This window comes from Telmatherina bonti (assembly GCF_933228915.1).
Source record: "Telmatherina bonti genome assembly, chromosome: 3".
Taxonomy (NCBI): Eukaryota; Metazoa; Chordata; class Actinopteri; order Atheriniformes; family Telmatherinidae; genus Telmatherina; species Telmatherina bonti.
In genome coordinates, this window is record NC_136621.1 from 11188256 (window position 1) to 11211625 (window position 23370).

At 39.5% G+C, this 23370-nt stretch overlaps 1 protein-coding gene across 1 annotated transcript; it reads right to left on the reverse strand.

Moving 5' to 3' along the window:
* Positions 1-3642: 3642 nt before the first annotated feature.
* Positions 3643-21485, reverse strand: unc93b1 (unc-93 homolog B1, TLR signaling regulator; the record flags this gene model as incomplete). The annotated part of the gene is made up of 12 exons (XM_079265113.1): positions 3643-3885; positions 9867-9989; positions 11332-11453; positions 11541-11814; positions 11963-12145; positions 13323-13447; positions 16996-17089; positions 17246-17375; positions 20377-20538; positions 20854-21007; positions 21106-21247; positions 21369-21485. 12 exons carry the CDS (start codon positions 21483-21485, stop codon positions 3643-3645), a joined length of 1869 nt encoding a protein of 622 aa, XP_079121239.1.
* Between the last annotated feature and the right edge of the window lie 1885 nt (positions 21486-23370).

The window sequence follows — 23370 nt, forward strand, 5'->3', positions numbered from 1 at the left end:
CTTAGCAGGTTATTTTAACCATGTTTCTACAACTAAAATCATCGAGTTACTTCCATATGATTAGACATTGGTGTTAACATGCTGTCTTTAACAGCTGTAACTTTTATCTTGCAGTTCATTTATATAATCTGTTTTCTCTGAGGTAGTCTGTAATTAAAGTGTGTGGGTAAGTGAATGTTCTTTGATGACTTCAGAGAACTATTATGTTTGTCCCGCTATTATTTGCATTGTTTCTACCAGTAAGTTTCCATGGTGATAGGCATTTGGCTGTCATCCCTGACTTCATATAAAGCAGGTTACTTGACAGCACATAACCCACCCCACTAGGAAAAAATACCACAAAAACCCCACAGTCAACAACAGTCAACTTTAAACCACATTTAATGAAAAAAAGTGAAGGTGTATTCAAGACAGAAACACAAAGTGTGTTCCTGCTCATACACATTTCATTACACAAAGTGAGAACTTTATAGGCGCCAGTGAAACATAAAGTAGCTCAGTTCACAAAAAAACAAACGATTTCCATATTAAATGTCACATTAAACATCCACATCAGGTACCAAATGCATCCCTACTTCTTCAGCTAGTTTAAACACAGAGTTGTAAACAAAAGGAAAACTTTCTCTATCAGCAATGTACAGGAATTAAATTATAACCACTTAAATTAAAGCACAACAGGTTACTCTGAACCAAACCTAATGCAACGTCAGAAAAGCTGGTGTGGGTTGCAGCTTCCACCTGATCACATGTCAGAAAATCTGCTGTGTCTTTTCTACATATCACCACATCATGATGATTAATGTCTTTTCCATAGCAGATATTTCTACCTGTTGCAACAGGAAAAGCGTTATGAATAAAATTAACAGTGAATCTGTAAGTGTCCACTAAGGCACAACAACACTGCGACAAACCTGCATGAAGATTAGCTGGACCCTGAAAGTGATTCAGCGAATTACAGGTATTATTCACACCTGACTTTCCACCACTCATGTGTCAAACTGTCTTCAGGAAATCTGTTAGGGAAAGTGGGAAGTCATCATAAAGGAAAAATAAATTAAATAGATCTTTAATTACTTTACGTTCTGTTATATCTTTAAATACATCTGAAGCCTTCAAACCTGAGTCGATCCATCTGATGTGTGTGCAGACTTACAGCAGTGGTTGCTTCACACTCCGGTGAGTTTCTAGCCACACAAACTCTATATTGCTCCTGTCATATTGAACCCACCATGAGTGTGACACAGTATGGAGTGAAACAGTAGAACAACCATTCAAAACCTCATTAAACATGTTGACATGCAGTTTCTGGGAAGAACAGTATTATGGAGCAGAAACGTCTGCTTGACTTCTGAGGTCTTGTATCTGATGCCTTCTCTCATCTGATTGGTTCTTGTTAGACAAGAATCATCCAAAAAAAAAAAAAATTCAGAGAAGCTAAAGATGATTTTATTTAGCATTCAAACAGGATCTTTTACACAAAGAGAAACTGGTTTTGAGAAGTACCATGATTAGCAAAACTTTTCTCTCCAGCCTGAAGCAAATCCTGTTCCTGTATCTGCTGCAAATGTATGAAAGTGCTGAACACATCGACTATTACAACTATTCTAAATCCATGTGGAAACAATTAGCCACCATGCTAAACCTCACGTGCACGTTTCATCACACATCAAACCTATTTAGATTCTCATCTGGAGTAAGTCTACAGGCATACTCTGCATGGCTGTAGATTGATATTTTTTTTGACCATTTAAAGATTTTCAGTCATAAAATCCGTGAAGTTTCAGTCACAGATAACTAAAATGTGGATCTTATGTGCATCAGCCTAAAAGGGCTGACCTCAGTACCTGTTGCATATTGGACTAAACTTCCATCCATAATCATTCATTCACTTCCTTTGCCGCTTTGAACAATTCAGGGTTGCGGTAAGCTGGTCCCTATCTCACCAATTAGCACACGAGATGCAGCTACACTGGACAGGCGGCTAGTCCATCACAGGGTCAAAACAGAGAGACAGTCGACCATTCATGCTCACATTCACTCCAAGGGAGAATTCAGAGTGACCCGTTTACCTAACATGCATGTCTTTGGCCGGTGGGAAGAAGTCCACCCATATACAAGAACACGTAAACTCCACACAGAAAGGCCACGGTCTCCCCCCAGATGGTGCTCGAACCAGCAACTTTCTTGCTAACTGTGATAATAACTACCACACCACCACGCAGCCTTCCATAAATAATCATTATCTGCAAAAAGAAAAAGCATTTAACTCGTAACTTTATCCTCTAAAAACTCTGAGAACATGCAAGGAAAGGACCAAAGTGAAAGAAAGGCATAAGTGCTTCACATGTAAAATTGATTCTTCATTTTTTTTGGTCCCTTAAACTTTTCTCTTTGAAGATACATGCCCTGCACTTTAATGAAGAAGGCAATTAAAATCACCAATTATCTGCAGATTTAGTACATATGCCTCACACTGGGCAGAGATAAAAGTACCACGCTGCCTTATCCAGTGTGCAGAAGATTTTAACAATAAAGTGGCAAAAATCCAGGCCAAAGCTTCCTTTCTTTTTTTGTAAACTTTGTTCAGGAATGTTTGAATCTGGAAGCAAAGTTTCAGGTTTTAATTAGCATATAATTGTCATGGCTCACTCGCTGTTATTGCTAGAAATGACTCAACTCCAAATATCTGCAACTCTTCTTCAAAATCCCAATGACTAACGCTCAGCAACGTCAATGGTATTCAGGTGTTTTTTCAGTGTAATCACAATATTTTTTCATGAAGAAGATGAGCTATGGAAATGAAGCTGAAGTGAAGACTAAAAACACGCTGCAACAAAAGTCTCTTATGAGCTGAAAACTGAGTTAAACTGCAACCCCAATTTTACCACAAAAAGCCCTCAAGAAATTCAATGTACTTCTTTGGTAGTAAAAAGAAAACACTTTCCTCCAATTTCAACACTTAATTATTGAGAGTCTGTATACAGATCTAAGTAAACAGCACTTTTTTACAGGTTGCGTAATTTCATGAGAAAAACTTCAGTCTTCAGCAAGGTGGTGGACACATGTGTCATGCAGCATGTTGCTTACAGGCTTCTTGTTTTGTCCAAAGAACATAGAACACATGTAGAATAATAAAACCAATAACACTATGCCTTAAAACAAGTCCCAATCCACAACTGAGAACCTCAAGAGGTGAAAAGTAAAACACTTTTTAAAGATAAGTGTTTACAGAAACCAGTTAAGGACCAAACACTGGCTGGAAAAAAACCATTTAGAAGCTGTGATATGTGTGAAAGCTCGTCTTGCTAAATACTGTCCATCCAGACCAAATATTTGTTTGGGGTCCTTTTTGTTTAAATAGGAAAGTTCTCCTTCACTCATCTGTAAAGTATGGAGATCAAAGTCTTTTTGAAACTTTACTGAACCTATTAATATCAGGCTAAAGCTTGACCCAGACTTCCTCATGCTAACCAACAGCAAACACTGCTGCCAATTTCTTACCATTGGTGGATAATTATCATTTAACGGCTATTTTTTAGACTTAAACTGCAGGCCGTGTTTGTTTAATTTAGTGCTGTGAAGGAAGTCATAGCCCCCACCCCCACCCTGTTTCCCTTCCATGTCCTCCTCTCTCCCTCTTCCTCATGGCCTTTCCTCATCAGTGTCCTCCAGTCTGCGCTGTTGGCCCTTTCCTCCTCTCCTCCAGATTCTGGGTGAGTCACCTCCTTCGGCCCCAGCATCTTGACCTCCTTCTTCCCTGTCCTCTGCCTCCATCTCCTCCACAACATGCTCATCGTCCTCCATTCCCCCTTTATCCTCTTCGTCATCTTCCTCTGAATCCGACTCATCCGAGTTGTCCTCTTCCAGATAGCGGTAACCTTTGACCTGAGGGCCAAAACAAACATTGGTTAAATCTGTTGCAGCCTTGTTGTCATCACTTACATGTGTTACAATAAAGTTGTGACCATGACTAGGCTTTGCTCCTGCTCTGACGGAGGAATGGGGGATTAACCCGAGTTTGCAGGAAATGAAATCTAGTCTTTGATCAAATGACAAAGGTTGTTCTTTATTACATTATATGAAACTGTTATTAAAAATGTATTCTCTTTTTTTTTCCTTTCAGAAAACTTGATTTGTTCCCACAGAATGAAAGAAAACTTCCCAATCTTCTGTGAAAGCACTGCAAGGAAATGATCGGCTTGAATTCAAGCCTATTTAAATATTTAGTTATTATTTCAATTTAATTATTTAATATTGTAGATGTCAGAAGACTTCAGTTCTTCTTGATAGACTTTTTTCCTATTAGTTGATGGATGGATTCTCCGACACAGTTTGGCACAAAGAGGGACACTTGGAAAAACTAAGCTTTTAGAGGACGATCCTTCTCATCCCAATCCTGAGATATTCATGTGCCACTAATTAATCTGTTTATTATAGAATCTTCCAGAACTGTGTAAGGCGAAGAACAGAACCTCAAGAGATACTTTTGATGGGTTTCAGAAAATTTCACAGACCTCCTGGCAGTGAATTGGGATTTGGTTAATTCAGCACTTGTTTGTATTCAAGGTTATGGAGAGTGTAAGGACAAGAGTTTTGTCTTATTCTTGATACAGATCCAACACCTGACAGTATTTTTAAGTCTAATAATGTGATTTAAAAAAAACTCATAACTGTGTAACATGCAGCTGAGAGGTGATCCCCTTCCTGCATCACTTTCAGATCGTTTACATTTTGTTCTCTCTGATATTTACACATCTGGTCAGTCAACAATCCCATTTAACACATGACAGAAATTTTGCTGCTCCTGCAGGTACTGCATCAAAATACTATGAGAAACTTTCATTTGGTGCTTTATTTATGCTACTCTTAGTTGACACACAGCACTTCCTCTCTTTTATGTAAGGAAGGAGATATAAACCTCTCAGGCTGAACATAACTTTGCAATCTGTCTGCATTGCGTTAAAACATACATTTACAAACTGTGTGACACACACACCCAATCCTCGACCGTCCTAACCCTAAATATGCAAATCTCTCTAAAAAGGCTAAACTTCTGTTAGATTTCATGGACGAGGCAGGACATGTTGACCCTTGGCGTTCCTTATTCCCACAGAGCAAGTCCTCTTTCTTTTCCCCTGTGCATCACTCATATAGTCAAATAGATTATTTTTTCTTTGAGCAGAACTTTCTGCCTTATTTTACAAAAATGGAATACTTGTCCTGTGTTGAATCAGATCATGCCCCAGTATTATTAGATCCTGGATTCCCTCTTTATAAACCGGAACACCCCTCTTGGAAATTTAATGTAAACCTTTTGTGTGCTAACAGATTTGGTAAAATTATATCCAAGAAAATAGATGATTTTATAGTCTAATAATAAAAGATGACATCCCCCCCTTCTCTGGGAAACATTAAAAGCTGTGATCAGGGGTGAGATTATATCATACTCAGCTAAAATGAATAAAATTAAAAGAACTAGACAAGACGTATCATCCTGTGGATAATCAGTATTCATTGGCCCCCTACTTTGAATTTCACAAAAGAAAGCTGGATCTTCAAACACAATATAATCTGGTAACAAATAAAAAATAAGGAACACCTACTGTTAAAAATACAAGGATACTTCTATGAACATGGAGACAAAGATGACCTTAATGCCTGTTCAATACCAGCAGTGCTCAATAACCCCGGCTGCATCCTGGAGAATGGGGCGGGGCTGGATATTGGGCGGAGTTGGATGTCAAATGGGCGTGGTTAGACAGGCAATGGGGGTTAGGGTTAGCAATGGCTAAGAGAAACATGATCCAATCAAAATGTTGAGGGGTGGGATTGGACATCCAGCCCCATCCAATATCCAGCCTCGCCTCATTCTCCAGTCTGCAGTCGAGACCCTCTCGCAGTGCTTAGGGCCATGACCGAGCTACAACTGAATTAAACAGAAATCATAAAAGCAATAAAGACCATGTAAAATGGCAAAACACCAGGCACCAATGGGTACCCTACTGAATTGTAAAGAAAAATTTTTGAATAAACTATCAGCTCTCTTGCTTGACATGTTTAATAACGCTCTGTCATGTGGCTCACTCCCACAGACTTTGAAGCATCGATCATCCTCCTGCCACAGAATGTGGCCCATGTCACCATATTTCCCTCCTGAATAGCGACGCGAAAATCCCGGCTAAAGTTATTACCCTGCGCCTAGAAGCAACGATACATTAAGTAATTTCTGCCGATCAAACATGTTTAATGCCGAGGCATCATCCATTTATAAATATACGCAGACTCTTAAACGTTATTTACACTCCTGCGTCTAATGCAGTACCAGACGTGTTTATCGTGCTGGATGCGGAGAAAGCTTTTGATAGAGTAGAATGGAGATTTTTATTTTCATGTTTAAAGAAATTCGGTTATGGCTCTAACTTTGTTGCACGGATTAGACTCTTGTATACCTCACGCCAAGCATCTGTCCTAACAAACGGGAAACGCTCAAAATATTTCAAGCTGTCAAGAGGTACCTGCCAGGGCTGCCCAGTAAGCCCATTACTGTTTGCCTTGGCTATAGAGCCTTTATCCATCAAACTGAACACCCTACCATCAATTTGTAGAATGCACAGGGGAGGTATAGAGTATCTCTGTATGCAGATGATTTATTAATATATGTATCAGACCCTGGCCGAAGCATTCCCAATTTAATCCATGCCATGAAAGAATTTGGAGCTTTCTCTGGATACAAATGAAATATAAATTAAAGCAAATGATATGCTGTTAATAGTCTGGCTCTCCAAATACAAGATAGTGATCTACCATTTGAAATTTCCAAAAATGTATTTAAATACTTAAGCATCAATATCACAAGAGACATGCGACAACTTAGCCAAGAAAACTTTGGCCCGCTACTCAAAAAACCCCAAAAATTAGAACTATAAAAATGGAAATGACTTGTTCTATCCTTAATAGAGAAAATCAGCTGTATTAGAATGACCATGCTCCCCAAATTCCTTTACCTATTTCAGTGTATTCCTCTCTACCTTCCTAAATCTTTCTTTCAGTCCCTTGATAAAGCCTTCACCTCTTTTATGTGGGATGAGAAGAAACCTAGAATACGTTTAGAACTGTTACAGAGTCCAAAACACCAAGGTGGCCAAGCCCTTCCAAATTTTTGTGATTATGACTGGGCCTCAAATATAGAAAAAGTCATGTACTGGCTCCATACCCCCAATGCATCCTGGTCCTGCACTACTTCTCTTAGAGCCCTGGTTACTTCTACCCTGCCCATCACAGTCTCAAAGTTCAATAATAATCCAGTTGTCATAAATGTCCTCAAAATATGGTTTCAATTTAGACGGCACTTCAGATTGGACAACCTCCTTTATTTAGGTCTCATACAAAATAATCTTTTCCCCCAGGCAAGGCTAGATTCTAAATTCACTCTGGGGAAAACAAGGTATTCAGTATTTCAAAGACATGTACATGAACTCTATATTTGCTAGTTTTGATGAGTTGTCACACAGGTTTAATCTCCCAGGTCTAGTCTATTCCGTTTCTTTCAAATCCGCCACTTTTTACAACATCACAACTCTAACTTCCCCCGTATATAATTACCTACCAATTTAGACAAACTGTTAGGAGCGCCATTCACCCCCAAAAGATTAATCGCAAGAATAAATGACTGTATTACATCCTTTAAAGATGCAAACCTTACAAAGATCAAAGTGGACTGGTTGCCGGAGTTAGGGAATTAGATGACATTTGGGACAATGCCCTAATGAGAGTAAATAGCAGCACGTCGTGTTGCAGGTTAAGTACAATTGAATTTAAAATCTTGCATCGCATCTATTACTCAAAATCAAAACTGGTTTGAATATATCCCAACATAGATGCTGGCTGTGTTAGGTGTCGAAATACCCCAACTTATCCCATATGTTCTGGTTCTGCCCGGCCTTGACAACCTACTGGTGGGGGTTCCTTAAAATACTGTCAGATGCACTTAAAATAAAACTCAGATGCTCTTAAAACCTAACTCCAGCCAAATGCAGCAATGGCCATGTTTGGTACCACAAATAAAAAATACTTTATAATTAAAAAAAAGTCACAAAAATATAATTGCCTTCACAACATTGCTTGTGTGCAGAAGGACACACAACCCAGTGTGTCGCTATGGCTTAGTGACCTAATGCACTTCATTTCATTTCATTTTATTTATTTATTTCATTCAAAACAACATAAAAATAAATACAAAATAAGACTACCAATTAAATTTGGCCTGAATGAAAAGGAGCAAAAAGAAGAGCAATCTTATGATATCTGCCCCTTAATTAATTTCATAATCATCTTATGTCCATTCTAATTATACATTTTACATTATTCACATACAACATCCAGTTGTTCTAAAATTTGCATTAGTTACCCATTACATTCCTTTCTTTTTAGTAGTTTTGAAAGCATTTACAGATATCCAAAATATAACACCATTGTAATTATTCAAGGTAATTCACATTATGCCTCTAACTCTTCATAAGTCGTTAATATTGTTCTTTTCATGCTTTTCTTAAACACATTGATTGTTCCTGATTCTTTAACTTCTTTTTGAAGCTCATTCCATAAATTTATTCCTTGCATGTCATACAGTTAGAGAAGATAAAATAAACTATACGAGGAACACGGGATAAGTTTTTCTCTGTCTGGGACTCAGTACTGTCTTACTTGGGTAAACTTAAAATACTGCCTCCTTAGCGCCACTTAACAGCTCCTCTTGCATCTGTATCTGTGACATAATTATCCGTGCACAGTGCACAAAATTAGCTCTGATGAGCCCAAACTTAACACCTTTATTTTTTTATTTTTTTTTTACATATACATGTACATAGTGTATATTCATGAAAGTCCTTATCACTGTGGATGTCCCTATGTCCTAAGGTGGGGAATTACTATTAGAAAATGCTGATGTGAGCACTAATCTGATTAGTTTTGTTTCTCTGTACCTGTGTCTTTCTACACACCCTGTACCACTAGTGCTCAATAAAATTAAAAAAAAAAAAAAAAACCTACTGTGTTGTGTTGGTGGTGCTTTAGCTTTGCTCTGCTGGTTAAAAAAAATTTCAAGTGTAAAACACTCCTTTGCAGAAAGAGATTATCAAGTGCTGCTGTTTTCTGAGCTTTTCACAGATGATTCTTGCTGTTTCTAATTTGTGTTGCTTCATTGTCCGTTATGAAATCGCCCTCTTGGTTTGAGCTAACTTTCAGCCCCCTTACCGAGTTATCTCTGCGGACAATGGGCTATTAAGTTCTTGGAGGACTTAATATCTGTCTGTCTACGTCACCTTAAACCGTTTCCCTCTTATGGACGTCCATTTAAAATATTTTGCCCTCCAGTTTACGTCAAACCCCCAAAAGCACATCGAGCCGTTATTAAGTTTTAATGTTTTTAATGTGAAAAGCTTTTGACTAAATCAAATAAGTTTCATCATGGGTTGTTACTTGAACAAAATTTCTCATATCGTCTTCATCAAGAGGCATTGACATAAATGTGACGGGATCAACCCTGAGTGTATCAGCACAACCAGCATTTCCTCATTTATTAACTGTGGGTGAGTTATAGTCAGTTACAAACATGCATGTACAATATGATTTCTCTCTACATATTTCTATATTTTGTGATGATTCATACGCTGTAATTCCTCAGATTTTAAAAAAAAAAAAAACTGTTCAGTGCAGTCAGTATATCAGTAAAGGAAAAGAAAATCCTTCTCTTAATGACATGTTTTGACCAGAAAAGATCTGATAAAATACTCCTCAATTGGATTTAAAATGATGAAATAAACTGTTTTAAGTGGCCTCTTTAGAATTGGATGCGTAGAGTAAATTACCTTGTGCCGTGGGCGAGGGATACGAGGGAGTCTGTGCTGCACCTTCTTGGCCACCCGACGCTCCATCACTAAATAGCAGTAGCATGCCAGCAGTAAAGTGGCTATTAGGATGGAGAGCTTGGCCTACATGTAGTTAGGGGAAAAATGACAGAAAAACAGAAGGAAATCTTAATATATATAGTTCTGTTCCAACATTTTAATTCACCCCTCACTACCTTTGCTAAGGCGGTTATGTCTTTACCAGCGTTTATGTTTGTTTGTCTATATTTTTTTGTTCAAGATCATTTAAAAAGTTATGGTCGGATTTTAGAAGTGTTAATAAATGTGAAAAAGAAGAACTGATTTAATTTAAGTGGTGATCCGGATCACTGTTTGGATCCAGGAGTTTTTTAGAGGATTCTTTAACATTGTGACATATGGCCGTTTTCAACATTTGTGCACGTAACTCCAACGAAAACGGTCGGAGCATTTAGGAAAAAACTACAGGACAAGCTTCCAACAGGTTGTAAAATATATTAAAGACTGTTCCAGGTAAGGGTGGCTGCACGGTGGCATGCTGGTTAGCACACAGCAAGGTGGTCGCTGGTTCGATACTTGGCTGGGGTGAGGCTCGGACATTGGCCTTTCTGTGTGGAGTTAGCCCCCGAAGACTGCTGGGATAGGCTCCAGCTTCCCCCTTCATTGGATTAAGTGGTTAGGATAATGAATGATGCAGGGAATTATTCCAGATACTATGATCCAGAATATATAAAAATTAGGGGCCTTTGGAATTTTTATCATAGGAAGAGAACAAATAATTACAATATGGGGAGAATTGTGGCGAAGGTTTTTTTTAGTTTTGTCTACATTTGGTTTAAAGAGATCAGACCTGTAATATTTTCTAGTGGTATCAACGATTTCTCTCCAGGTTTTTCTCTTTTTTTTAGGTCTTTCGTTTTTATTTCAAAAGCAACATGTACGAGGAATATATTGAGCTTTTTTGTCCAAGTTACTTAATACTGCAATAAGAGGCAATTATTAAGGAAGGGAAACAGTGAGAAAAGCCTGAGGACAGCCAAACCGCATAAAAACTGTACTGATAAATCAGTAGCAACATTATCTAAGCAGTTTCGGATCATCTTAAGAAACAACAGAACAAAAGACTGGGAAAAAAACAGTAAACTATTTCTGAAAACTAAAGAAAAAAAACAAGAAAGTTTCTTTCGAAGTTTCTGACTAATTCCAACATTGACTTGTAAGCTTATTGAAATGATATAAACACTTTTTTGACTTAAGTATGGTAAATTCCTTTGTGTGTCCATCTGTTTCAGTGAATCGCTGCACTTATTTATAAAGTTTCCTGACAATATATTTAAAAGACTGAACTATGGTTGTTTTAGCAGTCACTCTACTCAGTCCTCGCCGCAGGCGGCCCAAAACCACGAGTAGAATGTCTCTAAACTAAATCTAAAATCATGTCACTCACCCTCATCGGCATGTTGGACCAGAGGTAAACTATAAAGATGGCAATGGCCTGCCACCAGTGATAGATGGTGTAGACAAAGTCCAGCCGTTCCTTTTCTTCAGCATACAGCATACCAACCAGGGCTGCCATGCACACAGATGAGTTCATATTAACTTATTGTGTGTGGAAAAAAGGAAAACGTGTACAGACAGACCATGGATGAAACTTACTGCTGACTCCTGTCTTGTTCAGCGCGGTGCCGATACCCCACAGCACAGAAATAACCAGGAGCGGGCCGAGGTACTGCGGCTGATTGGGTTCTACAGAGAACACCATGAGAGCCACCAGCAACACTAAATGCACTGCAGCTCCTCCAATCAGACACATCCAGCGAGGGAGGCGCAAGAGGCCAAGACAGAGAGATGAAAATACAGAGCAGGAGAGGCCGTAGACGACTATCAGAAGCCACAGTTTGTCCAGGCCCAGGATGCAGACACCATAGGACTGTTGAGGATGGGGAAAAAGTGAAACGTTCATATTTTTACTTCCTTTCATGTCTTCCTATTCATTTTTAAATTAGCCATCACTTCTTTTACACATTGGATCTTGGCTTAAACCGGGTAACTGTGACGCATGTGTGGCAGTGCGGTACCAGGGAGAATCCTGTGATGGCAAACAGGACTTCCAGTCCACTGTAGATGAAGAACGGGCAGAGCAGCCGCAGACGGTAATCCCTCAGGTGTTTGAAAGGCAGCTGGAAGATGTTTCCCCAGCCGATGCTGCGGAGGTCAATCTCTTCTGTTGGGCGGTAGGCGGGGCCACACAACGCAAGGAACTGTGGGTAGCAGAGCACAGAAACACACGTTTTCTGCGCTGTTCAGACAGAACATTTAACCTCACAGATGCACGTCTGCAACTTAAGCAACAAGGCAGTGCTCGACAAAAAATACATAAAAACCAAACACTGGAAAAATGACGATTACTTTCCTCAAAATGGTTTTAAAAATATGTTTTTGGAGATGACTGTCACCCTGAAAAGACTATGGATTTAACAGAATGAATGCAAATTAAAATTTTCCTAGCCGTCATCTAATATCTGAGAAGATGTTTCAAACATGATGTGAAACTTTGTAACTGAGCTGGTTTATCGATTTGATCTTAAAGCCTGCAGTTTCAGTATCCTGATTTGATCTCGTCACTTTCAACAACCTTGTTTCCAGTAGAATCAGCACCTTCTGTGTCCTTTCAGCCCACATAAAACAGAAAACATCCACTGGATACTGGAAATAAGTGTTGTGTCATAACTGTGACTTTCTAAAATTTTTAATTTTTTTTTTTCTTAAAACATTTAAGAGTCGAATAAAGCAGAGACATTTCCAAATGGGAAAACTGAGCTGCGGGATGCTTATTAGCTCTGACTGTCCCCATTCTGCTATGTAAAGTAAGAATAACATCTAAGAAGCTTAAATAAACATCGAGTGAGCTTTTCCGTTGTTTTCTGCCAGCATTATGCAATCAGTTCTTGCTGCATTAACCCAACATTTGGCTCAGGACAAATCAAACCAAAATGTGAAGTGGATCAAGAGGAGAACTTTTTCCATGAAACCAGTGGTATAGATGAACAGATGAGATATTTTCAGGGTCAAAGTTGGAAATTTGGGGCTTTCTTTTCTTTCTTTTCTTTTCCTTTCTAATGAAAGGGAAAGGAAAATATAGAAAATAATTCTATAAAAGTGCTACAAATGTAGAAGAGGGAGAGCAGAGTAAGAGCAACACTCTGGACTTGACTCATTATACAGCATATTTAATGAATGTCTTTCCAGCGTTCATTAAGGTGGAACTGAACAGTCCTCTTATTGCTTTGGAAGATCCCTGACTGAGTTAGACAACCCAAAGGTGCCTTACACAAACATCTAGTCTGATAGCTAAACAATTATATTAAAAAAATAAATAAATAAACATGCTGACATCCAGAGAGTCAGATTCATGAGCATGCACTGGGATGATCTTACAACAATCATGGCGAGGAAGGCGAAGCCCATGAGGATGCTTTCCACTTGGATGAGCAGCATGGAGCGGGGCAGGTTGACAAGCACGGTGGTGTTAAAGCCAGGAATCACTCCAGTGATGTCTGCACCTGGGAAGTGTAATGTTTAGTCATTAAAATGGACATATGGGAAGCAGACGAGCATATTTCAGTTCAACACACTCTTCTTTAACTCAGACCTGAAGCATCTGCTTGTCGGATTAACATGAAAATCCACGTCTGCTGCGAAAGTGGCTGAAATGTTCACCATAAACCGACACTAATAAAGCAGCAGCTTAAATAACGGTGTGTGTGGGTGGTTTTGTATTATAAGCCACGTGTTGGAAGTTTTCATATATGACAAGTCACAGAAACACGTGAGCAAAGTTTTACTACTTTCTCTTGGAGCTACCTGAGAACTAACCTGGTTAACAAGAGAGATGGAAAAGCTGAAATGTTCACTAAAAGGCTGACACTGGCTCAAGACCTGGCGGTAATGTTGTGGAATATTTTATACTACTTTGATGCTACAGAAAGGACACAGCAGCCCACGGTAAAAGGGACTACATTCATTGCAGACAAACACAGCTTCGGTTTGGGACAAGGGAGGCCTCTCTTCAGAAGTAGCCCTCTGCTGATATTGGCTCATCTCTGCAGCAATACTTCTTTACATGGGAAGGCATGTTGCTAATTATACACTGTCCAAACTGACTGCTGGTGACTGTTGTTGTTGATAGAGTTGCCATGTTACTGCAACAGACATCATTGTTTACCAGGTGCAGAAGTAGACCTAGGATCAAATCTAACTTCCACAGTAACAACTCACTTTTGCGAAAAGCATCAAAAGCAACCTGTCAAAAACTCACACAGCTGTAGTGAACGCTGGTCAGCAGAACAGCTAAATGGATAAGGAGCAGCAGGGACAGAGGGAGGAGGGGCTCAGGTGGTAGAGCCGCCTGACGGTCCGCAGGGCCTAGGGGGACACAACTGTTCTCTGAGGGCCGGTTCCAAGCCCAGATACATACATGAGGGCATCCGGCGTAAAACATGTGCCAAAAGTTCAGCTGTGAAATGATTCGCTGTGGCAACACAAGCCGAAAGGACAACAATTAATAAACAGAGGGAAGTGCATTCAGACCATCGTGCCAAGTACAGACATGGAAGCACACAGCCGAGCTGCTAAATCAGTCTTACACACAGTAACAGCCTAGTCTGAGGCTGTAACACTAACTTTGGCTGTTACAGGGATGTGGATTAAATAGTTTGCTTGACCGACAAGACTCTAGGCTGGTTTTACAACCAAGTTTGTAAAACATTTAGAACAGTAAAGGAATAGCTTCAACAAAGATGTGAGAATACAGAAAAACTTCAACTTTAAAGGAGTAACAGGATTTAAGAGATGTACTGTGTGTTGCAGTTCAGCAGCTGAATCCACGTTAACAAGCTGAGAGAAACATGAAAAGCGAAACCAAAGTGAGCTGGAAAATAGCTCGTAGATCCATATTCAGCGTTATTATTCCCTCTTTTTTCTATACGTGCTTCATCCTCTTCAGTTGCAGGGGATCTGAAGCATATTTAAGCCATCAGAGGATGAGAAGCTGGCTTAATCCCAGACAGGTTTCCATTTCACCAACACAGAGGCACACACAACTATCTGCACTAACACTCAAACCGACAATGTGCTGAAAATCCCAAGTTTATCTCGCATGTTTTCAAACCGTGTGAAGAAACCTGGAGCCCCAAGAGAAAACATTTGCTATGAAACACCACTGCAAACCACAAGTCCACCGTACAGATGAAACATTTTTAAGATAAATAAAAAAACCACCATCTGTGGACTCTGATCTGATTCCTCTTTTTTGTGTCTTTTTAACAAATGCTGTGGATTACTGTGACGCTGAAACCAAAATGAAGGCTCAGGCTGGGACAAATGGGTAACTACAAGCTATGGATGGAGAAAGTGACACTGATGATGACGAGGAAGAAAGCAGTGAAAAGCAGGCAGTATCCGCTCTGTGTTGGCTGTGAGAGCTGATGAAGGCTACTGAGGACATCTAGGGGTAATGGCAGGTATCAAACACACAACATGAAATATCACAGAGCAACATAACAAGAGGAACAAAAAATATGTCATAAAGCAGAATATTTTGAAATGGAAACACAAACACAAGGTCAAGACAGCGGAAAGAAACCAACACATAGCAAACACCGTGACAGCAGGTAATTATTTCTTGCTGTTAAGATTTAATAATAAGAAGTATTGGAACAAAAAGGAGCCATAAAATATGCAGGTGCTTGTGTATTTTGTCTTTTATTTTTATTACTGTCTTAGTTATTATTTATAATATAATTAATTGACATGAGCGTAACAGAACTGGATTACTGGATTTTCTGTTATCCTTAGTTTCTTATTTTCTGAAAATGTTTGAGCATATATAGACATTTATATCAAAAGATATTGATAATTACTCCATATAACTGGGAAAATGTTATATTAAGATACATCTGCTTTTCTGGTGGTAATAAAGAAGGAAAGAAGATTGTTGTAACTACATAACAATATGTAGACAAGTTTAGTTATGAATGACTTTGCTAACAACTCCTGTAACAGAGGTTTCTGGGCTCTGATTGGTCCTGTCGTCCAGTTTTATTTGTTTTCCAGCATATATCTTTAGTGAGACTGTCGTCTAACATCCTCAACCAGTCCAAGATATCTCACACAAAGATTTGCTGGTTCTGGGCAACTTTTCAGCAGCTGCTACCAAAACGTCACCGCCACAGTACTCAATACTAAATGAGGCATAAATGTTGTTCAATCTAAGCCATTTAAATACATTCAGCAAATATATTTATGAGGACAAAACCTTTAAGTATGTTATTTGACAACAAATATTAGTCTCTACGAATGTCCCAAAAACAACTTTTTCCTTTGAACTTAATTCAGATGAAGGACGGATAAGACAAATGAGACACAACATGTTAAACATGAAGCTTTAGAGGTTTTGTTTTGTGGGTGTCACAGCCTTTGAAACTAGTAAACAGATGTGATTCTGCTGTTTCAGACCATATGAGCCAATCTCATGGCTAACATCAGCACCAAGTCAGGGTTTTTATCACTTAATTAATGTTTTATTTGTTTTATTAACCTGCATTCGGTTAAAGAGACAGCATTCAGGGAATAATGTATTTCAGGGAATATGTGTGTGTGTGGTGGTGGTGGTGGGGGGGGGGGTGTTTGCTCTATGTCCTTGTGTGTGTGTGAGTGTGTGGAAAGAGCTTGTGTCTTTATTGTTATTGTATCTTTATTGTTATCTGCTGTTTGTTTTTATCCTTATGACTTGATTTTATCTTGTAAAGCACTTTGTTGTCCTTGGCATGAAAAGTGCTCAAGAAATAAAGTTTGATTTGATTTGATATAATCAGGCTGCAGCTTCATATTTACTCACTGACAGAAAATCAGTCAATCAATCAAACTTTACTTATGAAGCACTTTCCCATCATAAAACGTGAGACTCAAAGCGCTTTACAGTTTAAAATCATTCCCGCCCGACCAACTCTCCAAAGAGCAATCCATTTACTTCCCCAAACGGCTGAATTAATTAGTTTTTATGTTTTTTATGGACTGAGTCTCACATAAAGCTGGAAATGAGGTGTTTTACCACATGTTTTCACGTTGGCCAGAATGTGTTTGTTGCCATGAAGGTAATTGTTGAGGACGAGTCGCATGGGCAGCTCAGCGAAGACAAAACTCAGCTGATGGAGGAGAAAAACAACAAAGAAACTTTTGTTCATTTACTTCTCAAATTGCACAAGTGCATTTCACTTGTTAAGCACATTTCATCTATGAGTTTAGCAAACAAGACTGAATTAATTAAACGGTTACTGGGACAAAGATGACTTTCGACTCACATTGAAGATTGAGAAGAAGAGCGACTGGAAGACAATGATGTAACTGTGACACGCCCCCTTTGGAAGCTTTTTCTGCTCCTGCACGTGTTCTTCTCTGTAGTTGACGTACTCGTAGTACTGCTGTGCCATCCTGCATGTGCAGTGTTGTTGTAAGAACATGGAAGAAGGGATAAAAACGACTGTGCATTAATTTAAAAGACCCAGACAGAAGTTATATCTATTGAAAACAACAGCTTACTATCCTAAAAACAAAATCTACCAACTAGGCCTGTCACAATAAGCAATAAGTCAATTAATCGCACGATAAGAAAAAATCCATGCAATATGTTTGCCAGACGCAATCATTTTCATTTGTCTTTCTTTTCTGCCGCATTTGTTTTAAGACAATATTAACGAAAGACGACAATACAACAAGCTTCCATCTGTATTTAAAGGGGTGCTATGATGGTATTTATAGTTTTCTGAGCTTTCCACAGTGTTACAGTGTTGAATCCTCATCAGACATTTGAACGGCACCGTTTTTTATCACCTAAACGCATGTTTGAGTTTGAGTTTTAGCACTCTCTCCGTTCGGTTTCCATGGCGACAAAAAACGCATCGTTTTAGAGAGTTTTTTCTACTTCAAAATCCTTGTGACGTCCCGGGGGATAAGGTTCGGTGACTGGTTACCTTCTACTGGTTAACAAGGGCATGTACAGATACATCAGGCGGGTGGAAAACGTGGGATAAAGTTATTTCCAACGATGGCTGGTGAGTTTACCAAAGAGAGACATCCTGCTGCATTCGTTGCTGTGGGTTGCTGTTTTCCACTTCGTTTTCAGGGTCTGATTCAGGTTCCAAGATGTAGGGCTGTATGCTATGTGTTGACATTGTATTTTGTGTTTTTTATTGAGTTCATATGAGCCTAATCCTTCTGTTTATGAGACGTTACAATGACGGCGAAAGCAGGTGCGGTGCGCGCTCCCGATGTAGTGCAGTGGCGGGAGGCGGGGCTTAATGCGGAAGAGTCTCAATCCACTCGTTTTGCCCACAGGCTGATCTGACAGCCTACGGAGAGGGTCGGTCTGAAGTAAATAAAGCGATTTGTGACAATAACTCGATCAGTCCCAGTCCTTCTGGTCTCAGAAATAAAATTAAATTAGCCCGAAATGCACACAATAGTTCCACTTTAAGACCTAAACAAACAGGCCAGCTCCATCTTCCCGACCGTCCACCATCACTGCGGTGTTTAACCGACAGATTAATCACCAACAGGACAGTGCAACATGGTGTGCACTCAGACAGCGTGGTTGGTAAAGCGATGCTGCACTTTAATTTTGTTAAAAAGGCGACATTTTTAAAAAAAATGTTGCAAACATTCCACAGCCAGTATGAATTATCTGGATGAACATACGTGTTACAAACGGCACTTCCACAACTTTACAATGACATGAGAAATGACATTTTACCATTCCACCTCTGCTCAAGTCCAAACATGTCTCCTTATATGAGCTGACTAGAGACTATGTAACTGTCTTACATGGCGTTTAGAGACCATTTGTTCCAGATAACCAAGTTGCCAAAACCCCAGGAGAAATCCTGATCTGTTTTAGCAGACTGGGGACAGGATGAGTCCAGTCTGCACACCGAGCTAAATGTTCTGTAGAAATAAAAGTATGTTGAACTTTGGAAGGGTGGACCTTAATTATTAAGACATTATTGTTATTTTAGTTGAAAATGGTCTCAAAATGACAAAATCTCTTCGCGCAAGATTATCGTCTATCGCAATAATATCTCAGAGAACTAATCACATGGCAATATTTGTTACCATGACAGGCCTAGCTATCAACCCATTTACCCACCTGTCTCACAACGTACCTACCTATTAAACAGCAAAAGTGATGCGGTAAGAACCATCAAACGCTGATTTAACTAACTCTCATATGGACCATTCATAGACAGATGAGAGTGGGGATAACTTAGTTACCAGGCTCATCAAACATCAGTCCAAAGCACATCCACACAAATGCTCACAGACATGTTTCAAAACAAACTGTGAGAAGGAAAGTGTGAAAATCTGGTCTTCAGGGTCAAAATGCTGCGAAGAAACCTCTGCTGAGGAGCGCCAGAGTGAGGGAAACTTTAATTAGACCACTGAAAATCTGCTTTGTTGTGTTGACTCAAAATGTAATGTTTCTGGTTCCAACTACCGTCTATTTGTGTGTCGCATGGTAGCTGCATGAGCGCATCATGAAGCATGGAGGAAGAAGTATGATGACAAGGGGACAACCAGCGTTCTGCCAGTCCGTTTGGTTTGTTTTATCCCTCATACTTTGGACACCATTTACACTCATTCTTAGCTGATCTAGAAAGAAAAATTAAACATGCATGATGTTGGATTGTATGAGGAAACCAGAGGAAGACAGAGAACATGCACACTCCACACAGGAAAGTCCCAGCCAACATTCAGACCTCAAACCTTCTGGCTGTGGGGCGAAGGTGTTAACCACAACACCACCTGCCAGTCCTCCCAGTATCCACTTCTCAACATACAACCAAACTGGTCTATAACGACATGAAGGAAATTCTTGATTTTTGTCTCCTTTGATCAATAAAACCTTTTTTTTTCTGCCAAATGTGCAGAATCAAAGCATTATTGAGATTGGGACCGTGTTTGTAACCTATTAAATAATTCAACAGGATCGCAGCCTGCTATTTTACGCAGTCCTGGTCTGTCTTTGACAACGAGAGCACAGAAAATCCATTTTTAAGCATCTAAAAGCAGGTTTTATCCTAAACCCTTCTTTGCTACTGTAGCTTGTAACAGACATGAGAATACAGATCAATGGATAACCAGGAGACAATGTTGTCTTCACGGTGTTGGCGCTGACTCCTTGAGCCACCTGCCATCACAGTTTAGGAAAATTATTTGCATCGGTGGAGCCTCAAGAAACTGAACTTTCCATGAGAAATGGAAACTTTTATTCACAGTGAAGTTGTGTTAAAAACTTAGAATAAGGAAAGCAGAAGCCACGACAGCCACTAAATCACGACAGCAGCCTTAGAAAACACTGCTGGCTTGGGTTTGGTTTTCATTATGCGGTAAGTGCTGCTAAGCCCCCTCTCTCTCTCTTTCATATCCTGTCTCTCACCTTGTGATATAATTTCCCAAAGAGGCCCAGAGAGGCACAATGGCCACACCAATGGCTACAGCCGATGGAACCAGCGTGTAGTATCGCTCCCAGTAGTTGGTTGAAACAAAGAGTGCGTAGATTCCTGAAGCCAGGAACATCATCCATTTCGTACCCAAAAACCTGTGAGTGACAGACATTGTGTGCAGGAGGCGTTAATGCCTGTTGGATTCCAGAGAAAGAAGGTGTCACTCACTCTTATAGTTGCTTCCCTGCTCCAACACAACTGACTGAAAGAAATGGGTCATTGTGTGGAGCTTGAAGAGAAGTTGTTGGATCCATTTGATATGATTCAGGTGTGATCCAGCAGCTTTTTGTCAACTTCCTCACAATGACAAGTTTCTTTCAGTCAGGTGTGTTGCAGCAGGGAAACAATACAAACCAGCAGGAATGCAGCCATAGAGGACCAGAGTCTGACACCCCCGCGTCTGACTTTACCTGATCAGTATGGGAGTGTACAGGAGGCCGACGATTGGCGTAACGTTGATGCCCATCAGCATCTTCCTGTCGATGTTTTCAAGGCCAAGGTTGCTGTACTTCACTTCACGGTAGGTCATATCATAATGCAGGATTAGCTGCATTTGCAGTAGACCTGTATTGTGCACGCACACACAAACACACACACACACACAAGATTGTTAATCATTTCTTTTCTTTTAGATGGGGTGTCTTGCACCTCATCAAACTCACCCATATAAACGCTATAAACAATCATGGCTCCAAAACTGGCTGCAAGAACGTTCTTGATGACTCCCAGCTTCTTTCTCCTGTAGTACTTCCTCTCTTCCTCCTCCTCGTTGTACTGCGCCTGCGGGCCTAAAAACTCCTCCATCTGAGGAGAAAACGTAACTACATCATGCATACGTTTAAAAAAAAAGAAAAAGACTTGGGGTCTTTAACTGTGAAATCACAGCAGCTGCTGTGGCTGTTTTCCACGGGACAGCTGAGCTCACCTGACCCTGCACATCCTCCTCTTGGCCCACATTCAGCAGTTCATTGAAACCACCATTAATAGGCATTACAAGCTGATCGGCGTCAATGATCAGGTCTTCTCCCTCAGTTGGGTCCATCTGGTGTCCAGAAATAATCAGGTCACAAAAAGAATACTTCATAATAAAAAAGTTATTCTCGGCTGCCCTACCTACATGTCTGCTGGCATCTTGTAATGTCCCTAATAAGATACAGAGCTCATTTCACCAAATATTAATCATTTAAAATATTGTATGTTTTATTTCAGTGTGCCTTCAACACACCACCATCCTTCTTCCAATGGTTATAATGGTCTGTTTGTGGCTTTATCACATGAATAATTCATATAACCATCGATACCGGAAGTTAAGGTTGCATCTAATAGAGAAAATAATTAGAACAAGGAACAAAGAAAAATGAAAAATAAATCAAATACATTCAAAATACATGGACTAATTAAAAAAAAGATGTGTATTGAGGTTTACAATGATAAAATGTGTATTGAGTATCTATGATTTTATTGACCATTACAGGAGCCTGTAAGAACTAGACTATTTTTGATGTACTGATATGTAAAACCTATAATTAAAATGGGCTTATTTTTATTTTTACATCCCTCTGTTTACTCGATTTTACAGCAGTCCCACAGATCTCAATAATAATTAATAATTTAAGATAAGTTATAAGATAAGTTAGTGCTAAAAGAAATGATGTTGAAATGTGCGTTTTCCACAGCTTTGTACAACGTGGTCTCTGTCAGATTTATATGACCTTACAGTCAAACTATAGCGGCACTGATGTTTTGATGGACTATCGGCCTGTTAAAATACTGGATTTAGTACTTATATAGATATCCTGACACCACTGTAATGAAGCTTCACATTTGTTTTCACTTCTGAGACTTTTAGGCCATAAAATGTTAAAACAAGCTCTGGTATCTTCCATGTCGCATGATCATCGTGGGCCATCAGATAGCATGATGATGAAGATGATGATGATGATTTTACTGTTTATTTGCAGGTTACTGAACAGTATATTCTTTCAGTATATAAAAGATTTAAATCAATATTCTAATGACTTGTAGTCAATTTATTTTTATTGTCACTTTCATTTTTTATTTTCAATTAAAGCTTGTAAAATAAAATAAATGGAAGAGTATTTCTACCTCAAATCTAAGTTATTTGGAGTTTCCAAGTGCATATACATGAAAATTTTTTTTAAAAATTAACAGCAGAATGTCACACTAACATCTCTTTGTGAGAATGACTCAACTCTTCTGACTGATCTTTATCAAGCCGATCGAGCTGCCATGATGAAAAGTCTTTTCTTGAGATAAGCCTCACAAGCCTCATGTTACTTTCAGTAACATTCTGGTGATTTTATCTGTTTTTCCTCATCTGGTTGTGAAGAAAACTGGTTTATTTCCCCTCTTTCTTCCCTGAATTCCCTCATCTGCATTTCATTCAGCTCTGCAGAGTCCTGGTAATGAGCCATTCATTTGATTCAGGTGTGTTGGAGAAAGGATGACTTAAAAACAGGGGTGCCCAGCTCCGGTTCTTGAGAGCCACAATCCTGCGGGCTTTCCATGCATTCCTGTTCCAATACACTTTACTCAAGCTAAGCAGCCATTGTGCAGAACTTCATTGGCTGTTGGATCCATTTAATGAAGTGTTTCTCAATTCAGGTCCTCATGCCCCACTGCCCTGCATGTTTTATAGGCAACCCTACCTAAACACACCTGAATGAAATAAAGGGCTCATTAACAGACTGCAAAGAACTTGATGAAGAAGTTCAATAATCTGACTCAGGTGCTTTGGAGAAGGGTCATGTCTAAAACAAGCAGGGCAGGGAGGCCTGAGGACCGGAATTGAAAAACACTGATTTAATGGAAGCCAGGTGTGTTGGAGCAGGGATACATTGAAAACCTGCTGGACAGAGGCCCTGGAGGACCAATTTTGGGCACCCCTGATCTAAAACTGCAGAACA